Genomic DNA, 11,517 nt, shown 5'->3' with positions numbered 1-11,517 from the left:
GTTCCAAGCGTCAAGGTGAGAGGGAAATGGGTATTGAAGGGAGATTAAAGTGGCTGCATGTGTGTTACAAATTACAATATCCGATAGTACCTTGTTTTTCATATTATTTTATTTTATTTGCTTACTTGCGTATACATTTATATTTAGAGAGCTTCAATCCAGGTTTGCGGTATTACTATCGACGGTGTCCACTAGGATCAACACTCTAATCCATTGGATCAGCATTATCGAAAGACGCATTAAGTCTCTGGCGAAGATAAGTATTCTCCTGCCGAAGTCTCTCGATTTCGTGCTCATACTCCTCCAGCGTGTCTTCATTCGCTGACTCAAGCTCCTCAATGATCTTGAACACACGCCATAACCGAAGGACCACGATCAGAGACCCCAGTTCTTCCTCTATGCCATGAAGAGCAACGTCGACCCCGAATGCGACAATAATCACAAGTGCATCGAAGACGTGGAACTTGGATGAGAAGTAGCTGGCGATTTCGGTTAGCTTTCAGATCCGGGGTTGTGGTGTGAATTTGACAGCTTGCATAGCGATATATATACTGGTACAGATGTGCTTTGGAGAAAAATTGCAAAACAAAACTTACCCCTTTCCAAAACTGAATACAGTAATCATCAATTCCAGCATGAAGAGACACGAAAATACCAAGCCGATAATCGCGAGTACCTCTTGAGTGACACCCCAGCCGGCGGCTACATAAGAACCATTTTTCGTTAACTCACAGACATGTAACTCGATTAGAAAATCGGCAAAGGTACAAGCGACATCGACGGAAACGAGCAGCAGGATGAGATAATGACCTCGTCGCGACGATAAGAAGTCCCGCGCGGCCCGTCGCCACCGTGCGATGAGGGGAAGTTGTCGTTCTTCCTCTGGCAGATATATCTGTCGCTCTCGGTTAGATCTGGAACGGTGCTCGTGGAGTAAGGGATCGGGAGGAGAGGCCATGGTATTCGATTCTACAATTCTTGTATGCCCAGATTTGTTCTGGAGGTCAAGGGATGTTTTCCTCTTTTCCTTTTCTCTCTGGCCGCTGCAAGGCTTATAATCTTGTAACTTGATCGGCGATGTAGCCGATAAATGTCTTTCTACGGTGGGCCAGAGCGGCCACTTCGCAACAACAGTTATCCTCAACTTAATTGTTCTAGTATGATATTGACTCTCCGAATCAATGTAATTAATTCACTCTTATGCCAATGGTGATGCTTTGGTATTTTGAATAGTTTCATTTGATTTTCTGGGCACTGCAGTCACGTAACCTTCTTAGCTACGAAGTCATGCGGTACCTCTTCTGGTCGTAGGGAGTAGTAACTGAGCATATCCAGACCTATCTTATACTTGAGACATCTGCTGAAACAGAAGCCACGTAGTGAAGGGCATCTAAATCCTGCATTCTCGGCAGTTAACTATACGAATTATGAGAATCTGGTTAAAAGGCAAGGAAACGAAAGCTGATATCTACGCTGGCCCAAAGGTATCTATTATATCTGCCCAGATAAGTACTTGACGCGCATAATTGATGGCTCTAGAAGGAGAGAAAATGATCTTTATGAGCTAACTCTATGTTGTAGATCAAGTTTGAGAAAGGGCTGCCAGAATTTACAACCTTGCCAACGGTCCTTCACCTCGGATGACCCCAAGATTAGCTGGACTGATCTCGGAAACCGACGTACATCCTACCAGCTGCATACATCTTCTGAACTCTTCATATAGGATCCTGAGCATTAATTCAACTCCTTGTTCGCCGTTATACTAATCAAAAAAGAAAGAAGAGGATCTGTCAATTATGTTCCCCACGGTGAGAGACCAGAGGAGGGAAGACTTACCGCCAACCCCCAGAGTGCAGGTCGACCAACCCAGCAACATTCTGCTCCCAGAGCCAATGCTTTGAAAATATCAGCACCAGATCTGATTCCTCCATCAACGTGGATTCGGATTCGCCCTTTCGCTGCTTGGGCACAAGCTTGGAGTACATCAATAGTTGCTGGTGTCTCATCCAATTGCCGGCCCCCATGATTGCTAACGATGACCCCATCACAGTTATATTCAACTGCCAGTTCCACATCCTCTGGGGTGAGCACTCCCTTGATCCAAATTTCCATATTTGTCACGCTCCGCAACCATGAAATCTCTTTAGTCCAAGAATGAGAGTCTGAATTAAACGACTTGAATCCATCATCGTGGGATTGTCGGGCAATATCATCGGGAGACTTGTTCAGCATGGGATATCCTATCCCGGAGGGCGGTTGGAACCCACTCCTCCATTCATTGTAGCGGAATCCTAGTACAGGGCTATCCGCCGTGAGAAAAACCGCCTTGCAGCCAGCTGCTTCAGCGCGTCGAATAATGCCTTCTTCCGTTTTCCGATCCTTCATGGAATAAAGCTGCATGACATGATGAACCGGCCCGACAGCCATGCCTGCTGCGACAATGTCCTCGACAGAATGATTGCTGAAGGACGAAACGCCCATGTTAACGTTCATTTTAGCGCACGCTCTGCTTGTCGCCAGTTCCCCGTCCGGGTGGGCCATCGCTTGTATGCCGGCTGGAGACACACAGAGAGGAAAGGCGATGTTTCTCCCCCATAGAGGAATTTCGGTGCTAACCCTCGAAACATCTCTCAGGACCCTTGGTAGCAAGCGATATTTTCGAAACGCTAAAGAGTTGTCACGGACTGTAACTTGTCCTGTCGCACCGGAGTTGTAGAACTCTGGCAGGAGAAAAATATAAGTCCGTTCGTCAGATAATCCGAGTAAGTCGGTGACGGGTCAAAAGAAAGAACTTACCTCGTACCGAAGTTGGTAATACTTTCGAAGCAGCAGCTTCGAGGTCAGAGATTGAAAGGATCTTTTCAGTCATTTTTGGAATACTCTAGGTATGTACAATGACGGGATCATGAGAGACTCTTTGATATTTCTAGTGCCGGTGGGTTTTGTCACAAGCAACACTCCCCACGGGCAATAGCCCGAGACTTTTGGAGTCCTCTACTCATTCATTTGTTACTAAGTTGCTTTGATAATTGCTTAACTCACTAACTATTGATTATATCTTAGTAATGCCTGGCTTAGTGATTAGAGTTTCGTGTGGGGACATGGGTGGAGACACTTCGAAGGGGGTAAATTTTTTTTTTTATCATTATTTTCATTTGTGAAAAGAAGACCATAGAGCTGACTAAAACTCGTGGTGAAAGTATAGATATTTTCTAAAATATCGCACATTTATTGAGAACTAGCATCGGGAAAATACAAGAATCTTGCATTTAGACTGTGGTCAACGGACAACATCAACTATGCATAATGCTATTGGAAGAAATCATATTAAAGCACCAATCTGCAAAATTATTATAGATCCTCAAAGTAGATTGCTCGACAGCCCTCGGCGTAGGGATAGAAGTCAGATGCGCTGGTCTGACAGCTAACCCTGTTGCAACGATGGTATCACCCGGCTCATACAACTCTGGGTATTTCTCAAATAACAACGGGTCTAACTTGAATCGAGCGACGCCATCGTCCATGCGAAGCTCTTTGAATGCAAGACGAGCATACTTGTCTGTCTGAAATAAAGCTTCCATGCTTGGAGCAGGCAAACTGACTTCCTGGAAATCTGTCTCTTGCTCTATACTGCTGATTTCCGCTTGGTAGGCTGCCAGGTTGGTGGTAGCAAGGCTTTCGGGGGCATTACTGGACAGACAATCTGTAGGTTCGTCCATCGCTTGAATAAGATCCCAGACTCGGATATATCCAAATGTCGGTCGGTCAAGTTGGATAATGGTGGAAATGTCGGTTTCGATAACGTATGCTGTTGCGATGTCGCATATGATCTGGTCGATGTTCGAGTTGGCAGCATGCAGCATTATGAGCCGATCTCGGATTGAAGGAAACGGACACCAGTCAATGATGGGTGGATAACTCTCTGAAAGCTGCAGTGCCGAAGGCCGGTATCGCATGGGCAGCTGCATGTAGAGCTCGCGAGTGGGATTTAGTTGCCACATGGTCAGACTAGTGATGTGGTAGTAGAACTTGGTTGGTGTGTACCATGACATTGCAAGAGGCCGATAGATACTGTTGAACAAAGACAGCATGAGAGAAACAGAGAGGTGGACCTTAGGTCTGTTGATATCCGTTAGCGTAATTATGTAGCTTGGAACATTTTCAACATACAGGTTCCGGGTTTGTGAATCAGAACAATTCAAAAGCCGCGACTTGCTTTGTACGCAACGATGTAGAATATTTATGTGGTCTGAAAATGCAGAGTTGGAGATATGGAACACTTTTCCGACGCTGGAAACGTTGGACATTGCTGTTCGATATGTTGAAGGCCCCATCTGATAGTTATACGACCACACTCCCGGAACACCATGGATCGAAACATTGGACATTGAGACATTATTGGATAGGATATTGAGCTCTGAATTATTTCCTTGGATACCTGTGGCATCGAAGTTCGATTGAATTGGCTCAGTGTGTGGTATATTGAGAGGTGCTTCTTCAAATTGCTGTTCACTTGCATCATGCCCCAGATTGTTGTTAAAAGATACATCTACATCCAAGTTCTGATCCACAGTACTTGAGGAAATTGGCAATAACGAAGACCACTGACAAGGTGCAGTTGGGGAAGCAGGGTCTAAGTGATGATACAGCCCAGATGATGTTCTCTGAGCTGGCGGTTCCGGGGGTTGAGAAAGCCCAGAGACTGCTGGGGCATCAGCTTCCGATAAGTTGGCCTGTGAGATATGAGCTTCCCTGAAGCCACCGTTTTGGAGACTGAACATAGCATACATCGGGTCCCAAGGCCGCATTCATCTGCTGGGAAAGCGCCCTAAGAGATGCATGGGCACTTTCTAGTTTGCCAATGAACGTGCTGAGCCTCTTGCGGAGAAAAGTATTTTCCTCTTCTAGCTGTATGATCCTTTCATTTTCTGTCTTACTAGCGTTTTCGAGTCGCCTCTCCAGCTCATGTATGTACGCAGTTTGTCGCTTCCGATAAGCCTGCTGAGACAGGCGATTACGCAACCTTTGAGTTGTCAGAGCAACCTAGGAAGTAAGAGGATACGGGATACGTGCCGCTTCTGGTCTGCCACCGCACTGTCCTCTTGAGCAGGACGACTTGTCTGCTGAGAACCCATTGAGTATTATTTGCACTTTTCCGACGGAATAATTACGTGGGACCCGATGAGTTGATCCGAGAACAATGATTTCACGTGACTGCGGTGGCAATATCCGCTACTAAGCGATCGGTGATCTATGCGTACTAATTTATCCCACTAGAAACATGGTGGATCCTTGGTTCCGCAGAGAACTCCGTTCCCACTACGGAGTATGCTTCTGGCCTCACTGAACTAGCACTGAAGATGATTCACCAGGGGGTCCCTCAGGTGCGCGCGAGGCAGTACTTGATACTCCGTTTAAAGGTGGACGGCAAACTCTCAAAAGCATGAGAGTCATAGTCTATACCGGCTCCAATTCAATATGACAGGCTTCGAGCAGCCCTATCCGATATATATTCTTGGCCTTGGGAGTATTGGATCATTCATTGCGCACACTCTTCGATGCCTTTCTGCACCACCCCCTGTCAATCTCCTCCTACACCGCGAAAGTTTGTGTCAAGATTTTGAATACAGAGATCGGAAAATAAAGCTTCAAGTTGGCGAAGGTGGTGTGCAAGAGAAAAGCTCGGGATTCGAAGTGGAACGAATAGATGGGGATTGGTGCTCAACTTCGAACGACCAGATATGCTGTCTGATCGTGACAGTCAAGGCATCAGGAACTCTATCTGCCCTTGAACCGATTAAGCATCGACTGGGACCTCATTCAACTATATGTCTTTTCCAAAATGGCCTCGGCCAGGTTGAAACCCTGAACGAGAAGCTGTTCCCCGATCCGCTCACAAGACCAACATATGTACTTGGGATTATGCGCCACGGTGCGTATCTGAGGTCACCATTTGAAGCTGTACTTTCTGGTACCGATGGTTCAGCTGTAGTTGGGGTAGTGGATTGCGAGAACCGCAACGAAGCAGCGCCGGGAACTAGGTTTATTTTAGATACCCTTCTGCGATCTGCTGCACTTCAATGCGCAGAGCTAGGTTGGACGGATCTACTGAAAGCCCAACTGCTGAAATTGGCGGCTAATTGTGTGATTAACCCATTAACGGCATTACTTGATGTACGCAACGGCGAGATTACGGAGAACAAAATGCTTATACCCACATGGCATCGTCTTCTGGAAGAGATCTCGGCTGTCTTCAACCATCTGCCGGAACTTCAACACCTCCCTGCAGAGCAGAGACAATTTAGTTTCTGTTCACTAAAGAGTGCTCTGGTAAATACCGTTTTGAAGACAGCCAGCAATTCCAGCAGTATGCGCGAGGATGTTCGGAAGGGCAGAGGAACTGAGATCCAGTTTATTAATGGTTGGGTCGTCAGACGTGGCGCCGAACTGGGCATTAATTGCCCTACAAATGCATTTCTGGCAGAACTCATACTTGCGAAGAGCAACTAGGTGGAAAATAACTGCCTAAGCTTGAGGTCGAAAGATGGCCAAGTGTGGACTAGGAATTCATTAAGGTGTATGAGTTTATCAATATCCTTCTAGTGACTATACAAATATTTCAATATCAAATCATTCTATTGTAAGCAGCCAGAGGCTCTTGGGCTCTAAGACTTCCGAGCGCCACTTAGATGGCTCTCCGTCTATCGTTCCTACACAGTCTGGCCATTTTTCTTCGGAAAGGTCATTACTTCATGATTCTAGTCATTCATAACCAACAGAGCATTAGTCACTCGGTAATCGTATAGTCTCCAATCACAACTATTTTGGAGGTTAGGTTACCTAAGTTAACTAGTTAACTAGTCAGTGTTATATTAGTTATGTGAGAGTGGGGCTACCCACATGGCTCATTCCATTGGAGAAGAGGTGTAGAGATTCTTCTGATTAAAGTTATGCCCCACAGGAATGTACCTGGTCTTACCAGGCATTCAATGTACTTTCCCAGGGTACAATATTCTCGGATAGGTTGGGCGTCCGTAACAGTAAGCCACACGCCACATCACCATAAATGGCATTACTAACAAAAGACTTACTCATGCATTGACATATGACAGATATATACCCTGGCTTGTTGTAGAGAGATTCTAAATACACACCCAAGTGGCTTTTGAACACCCACCAAAATAAATCCCTCTTCTCTTCCCAGATAAAGAAAGACGTGGTCTTCCCAAAATGTCGATTCCAAGGGCTATCCATACAACGAAAGCACCAACACCTCCTACCTTCCTGTCCCAGGCAATCCGTTTTGAAAATATCATATTTTGCTCAGGTCAGATAGGCTGCGACCCGGAGACAGGGCTCCTGGTAGAAGGTCCAGTCCAGGAACGGACTGTGAGTTCAAGACATAACCAATCAACATGGCCATACATTTGCTGAATATACTGCTACAGAAGCAAATATTATCAAATATCAACTCGATCCTCCTGGCTGGAGGGTCAAGCTTGGAAAATATTGTTAAGTGTAACATCTACCTCACGAATATGGGTGACTTCGGGCCTATGAATGAAGTATATACGACCTTCTTTTCAGATCCAATGCCGGTTAGTTGGGATTCCTTACTCTATAGTGGCGCTTGTCAGATCAGCTAGTGTTGACAAAATATCGAAGGCCCGGACCTGTGTCTGTGTCAAGGAGCTACCCCTAGGGACCGACGTTGAGATTGAGTGCATCGCAGCTGTCAAGGGTGATCAGAAGGAACGCTTATTGTCTGCAGTTATATAAATAACAGTTATCTCATGAACCTGTCTCTGATAACTATGTAACTCTATTATAGAAGGTGGCTAATTCAGCTTCAGTGCTTCACTTGTAACTAGTACTATATACCCCAGCACCAAGAATTGTGTTTTGACCTAGAGCAATGACGAGATAAAAGGAATATGGTCTCCTTGTAACGTTTTCCAAATATTTTCACGTGACAATCATGGATAGTCTTGATATTATAAGCATCTGAAACCTATCTTGTAGTGGACAGTCTGGAATACGAGGAATGACTCATCACCCCACTCCGCGCGTTGCAGAGAAACCATTATATATAAATCTCTCTCCTCGATGTAACGACAAAGTATCGAACCAACCGTTCTTCCATTAGTAACGTTCAGCAGTTCACAATGACCGAACAAACGCAGCAGCCTGACTACCATCTCATTGGAACACATACGAGATACTCCAGTATGAAACATCACCCTTCTTACCGCACCATATACTAACGATGTGATATTACAGGCTGGACATCCCGCGTAGAAACAGTCCTCGAGTATTTTAACATCCCTTACACAGCCCAGATCATCCACTTATCCGAGGTATATGACATACCCCCAACACTCCTCGTAGCGAAGAAACTAACAAAAACAGGTCAAAAAGGTCTCCCACACGGGCCTAGTCCCATTACTAGAATGTCGCTCACTAGGCCAAAACATCCGTCTCAATGACTCACTAGCCATCTGCGAGTTCCTGGCCGAGTCCAATCCCGAACTCAATCTCTGGCCGCGCGACCGACAGCTCAGAGCATTGGCGCGCAGCGCAGCAGCCGAGATGCACTCGGGGTTCTCGACATTGAGAAATCATTACGGTACGAACTTCATTGCCCGGTATACGGGGAATGTCCCCGTGTCCGAGCAGGCAAAGAAGGAGATCGAGCGGCTTCTCGTTATCTGGGATAATGCGAGACGTATGACCACAGCTCGTTTGGCCGAATTGAACGAGAAGGATGAGGGATTCTTGTTTGGTTCGTTTAGTATCGCTGATGCCTTCTTTTGGCCTGTTCTATGGGTATGTATATTCCTTGCCTTTCACAGTATTTGTATTGTTTGAATTAGAAATTGATGCTGAATGAATCCCGCAGCGTTTCCGCACCTACAACCTTCCCCTTGACACGGCCAGTCCTGCTGCGTTGGCCTGGATGGAGACCATGTGGAACAACCCCACTATGCAGAGACTGGCGCATAACTATTACCGACAGGCAGAAATACCGGAGACGCGTATCGCCCACTATGATGATATCTTCCACGACCGGGATGATGTTCAATGTGGCACGTTTTCAGAGGGTTGGACTTTCAGCGTTGCTGAGAAGAGGTTTAACTGAGCTAGATACTAGACCATATGGAGGAACGGTGATAGTAATAAAAACTGTAAATTTGATAAAACAGAACTTGTAACATGCTAACTATTTATACAAAGTCCCGGGTATCGAGTACAAAGCAGAACTGATTAAAGGTTTCCAGACCTTAAAAAGCCACATCAAAAGAAAACACCCCGTGAACGAAATCCACAAGAATATGTAGGACGGAATCGATATTTACAATGCGACAGACCGCACTTAGCAGCCTTTGCACTCCTTGACCCACAGGTTGAGACCGTAATACTCAGCATTGTGGCCACCGTACCAGTAGACCTGCTTGGAGGGAGCGTCGCCAACATCAACAGAGAACCAGGGGCGACCATTGTTGGTGAAGTAGCCCTGGGCATTCTGCCCGAAGCCGTTCATGTTGCCGTTCTCGGGAATAGCACCAGAGTGAGGGATAGTGAGTGAGACGGGGGTCACGTCCTTCTCCACGATGTAGAGGTTCTGGAAGGCAGTGGGGACACCGTCCTTGGAGGTGAAGGAGACCATGCCGTTGGCGGCGGAGCGCAGGATGAGGATCTCCTTGCCGTCTGTAGCGTCACCGCCGACGTAGACGTACTCTAGATAAAAATTATGAGTGATTGTTCACGGAACCTTGGATTTTAATTAAAAGAGGACTTACGGCCATCAGTCAGAGCGGTTCTGCCGCCATCAGCGACCAGAGTGAAGGCCGCGGGGAGTGCAGTGTTGTTGGAAGGGACAGCAGCAGCGCTGACGACCGAGAGAAGGGAGGCAAAAGCAGCAACGGAGAACTTCATTTTGAATGTGTTGAGAGGTAGAAATTTAGTTATAAAAGAGGATCTGCTTGGTATGGCTTGTAATTTAGAGAGATTTTGTTGATGATGAGGAGATTGTAGCTAGGAATCCCAGTGGCCTTTTATATCACGGTCGTTAATCTATATCTCTGACGTTTAAGCTACGATGGTTTAAGACTTCAATCTCGAAGTCTCCTAAAATATCCAGATAGTGGAGAAGAAGTGAGACATGTTTTATCCATGGCAAGTCTTAATAGGGTGTCAATATAAGTGAAGTGGGTCAGATCCCGACATTCTTTCAAAAATCCAGGAATCAAAATGAATAAAATCTCGGGGAAAAAAAAACCCTTGCGGGGAGCTCCGAGTAACGCCCAATGAAAGAACAACATTCCATCGATCGGATCCAAACGGCATCACAACTTCCGAGCCCTGAGACGGAACTTTTCCCTAAAAGAAGGCGAAGACCCGACGTGACATCAAACGGTTGTCGATCATTAGCCGATCCGGCGTTTCTATTCTTATCTTCCCAGAAGCCCTTCCACGTTTCGGCACTCGCTGAAGACTCGGTATGCCCGATTATCCACCATGGGTTTGTACGGACGAGTTCCGACGTCGGGCCGTGATATCATGAATGTTCTTGTTGCTGTACCTATGAGGTCAATCCCGTCGGAAAAATTGTTGAGCACTGCCACCGAACAAAGTCAAAGATATTAAGAATACTAGCAATTAAGTGGCGATGTATAGGACGATCATGTCTCAATTTTCTTTCTATCACGAAGGTTTACATAGGATAGGCACCAAAAAAACGCCCAATAGTGATAAAAGTAGAACTGTGGGAGGCCAGGAACGACAGGAAAATAGGCAAGTGATCATCGCTCGTGGACTCCAACAAGGGAGGGGTGCTTTTTATGGATAGATATGCACTACATGATGGAAGAATAATCACGCATTTGTCTCTGCCTCAGTTGTTCAGCCCCTGCGCCGTCTTCCCCCCCGCTGTCTCTCCACGAAAGGAACGTACCCTTAGATAGGTCAGGTTCCGGCAGGTATGAGCATTCCTTACCATTTAGGCTACCATATTTGATATCGAAAGTTTGACTACTTCGGGCAAGTGGAGCCAATAACCTGGATTATCCCACAGGCGGCTCAACTGCTAGGCTGTGATGAGAATCGAAAGCTTGTACAAAGCTTCTACGCCATACCAAGCTGTGTCTGACCAATGAAGCAATGTATAAATTGCTGGGTTCCGCTAGGTGAGACAATGGGGCGCACATGTGAACTACTTCAATAGTCCAACGTACTAGGCCTTCCATACTGTACAACCCAACTTCTGGTTGTTCAATTGCCCTACTCCATGAAACCATAACATGTAGGCTTTCTAGCTCAACGCACACCCTGAAAAGGTGATAGCTAAAGTAGTCCTCCTGAACATAGACCCATGGTACCGCATGCACAGGGGATGATCTTCCATGCGCTACGAATGACTCAATCGGTAGAAGCCATCAACATATTCCTCCATTCCAATGAGGTACCCTACCTGAGGGCTTCCATCTACTACCCGAGAAAATTAAGAAACATACCTGA

The 11,517-nt window shown here is 46.1% G+C and overlaps 7 protein-coding genes across 7 annotated transcripts; 3 read left to right on the top strand and 4 right to left on the bottom strand.

Annotated features, from left to right (window-relative positions):
* Positions 1 to 119: 119 nt before the first annotated feature.
* Positions 120 to 1,019, bottom strand: BDV27DRAFT_78853 (uncharacterized protein). Its single transcript, XM_032077595.1, has 2 exons — positions 597 to 1,019; positions 120 to 479 (listed from the first exon to the last, which is right to left on the bottom strand). Exons 1-2 carry the CDS (start codon positions 956 to 958, stop codon positions 206 to 208), a joined length of 636 nt encoding a protein of 211 aa, XP_031933386.1. The 5' UTR covers positions 959 to 1,019; the 3' UTR covers positions 120 to 205.
* Positions 1,020 to 1,609: 590 nt separating this feature from the next.
* Positions 1,610 to 2,869, bottom strand: BDV27DRAFT_140499 (alpha-hydroxy acid oxidase; the record flags this gene model as incomplete). Its single annotated transcript, XM_032069664.1, has 3 exons — positions 1,610 to 1,762; positions 1,837 to 2,720; positions 2,797 to 2,869. The coding sequence occupies 3 exons, from the start codon at positions 2,867 to 2,869 to the stop codon at positions 1,610 to 1,612; spliced, it is 1,110 nt and encodes a 369-aa protein (XP_031933385.1).
* Positions 2,870 to 3,238: 369 nt separating this feature from the next.
* Positions 3,239 to 5,122, bottom strand: BDV27DRAFT_119611 (uncharacterized protein). Its single transcript, XM_032064907.1, has 4 exons — positions 5,074 to 5,122; positions 4,789 to 5,023; positions 4,171 to 4,733; positions 3,239 to 4,119 (listed from the first exon to the last, which is right to left on the bottom strand). Exons 2-4 carry the CDS (start codon positions 4,810 to 4,812, stop codon positions 3,294 to 3,296), a joined length of 1,413 nt encoding a protein of 470 aa, XP_031933384.1. The 5' UTR covers positions 4,813 to 5,023; positions 5,074 to 5,122; the 3' UTR covers positions 3,239 to 3,293.
* Positions 5,123 to 5,291: 169 nt separating this feature from the next.
* Positions 5,292 to 6,581, top strand: BDV27DRAFT_119610 (ketopantoate reductase family protein). The gene has a single exon (XM_032064906.1). It carries the CDS (start codon positions 5,479 to 5,481, stop codon positions 6,508 to 6,510), a length of 1,032 nt encoding a protein of 343 aa, XP_031933383.1. The 5' UTR covers positions 5,292 to 5,478; the 3' UTR covers positions 6,511 to 6,581.
* Positions 6,582 to 7,230: 649 nt separating this feature from the next.
* Positions 7,231 to 7,779, top strand: BDV27DRAFT_152186 (Endoribonuclease L-PSP/chorismate mutase-like protein; the record flags this gene model as incomplete). The annotated part of the gene is made up of 3 exons (XM_032071511.1): positions 7,231 to 7,389; positions 7,449 to 7,598; positions 7,666 to 7,779. The coding sequence occupies 3 exons, from the start codon at positions 7,231 to 7,233 to the stop codon at positions 7,777 to 7,779; spliced, it is 423 nt and encodes a 140-aa protein (XP_031933382.1).
* Positions 7,780 to 8,062: 283 nt separating this feature from the next.
* BDV27DRAFT_119609 (glutathione S-transferase) lies at positions 8,063 to 9,164 on the top strand (the record flags this gene model as incomplete). Its single annotated transcript, XM_032064905.1, has 4 exons — positions 8,063 to 8,226; positions 8,281 to 8,357; positions 8,410 to 8,826; positions 8,900 to 9,164. Coding segments are annotated over exons 1-4 (791 nt in total), but the record flags the coding sequence as incomplete, so codon positions are not given.
* Positions 9,165 to 9,168: 4 nt separating this feature from the next.
* Positions 9,169 to 10,092, bottom strand: BDV27DRAFT_119608 (uncharacterized protein). Its single transcript, XM_032064904.1, has 2 exons — positions 9,801 to 10,092; positions 9,169 to 9,738 (listed from the first exon to the last, which is right to left on the bottom strand). Exons 1-2 carry the CDS (start codon positions 9,934 to 9,936, stop codon positions 9,374 to 9,376), a joined length of 501 nt encoding a protein of 166 aa, XP_031933380.1. The 5' UTR covers positions 9,937 to 10,092; the 3' UTR covers positions 9,169 to 9,373.
* Between the last annotated feature and the right edge of the window lie 1,425 nt (positions 10,093 to 11,517).

Source organism: Aspergillus caelatus (assembly GCF_009193585.1).
Source record: "Aspergillus caelatus strain CBS 763.97 unplaced genomic scaffold BDV27scaffold_4, whole genome shotgun sequence".
Classification (NCBI taxonomy): domain Eukaryota; kingdom Fungi; phylum Ascomycota; class Eurotiomycetes; order Eurotiales; family Aspergillaceae; genus Aspergillus; species Aspergillus caelatus.
This window is presented reverse-complemented; position numbering and strand designations above follow the sequence as displayed.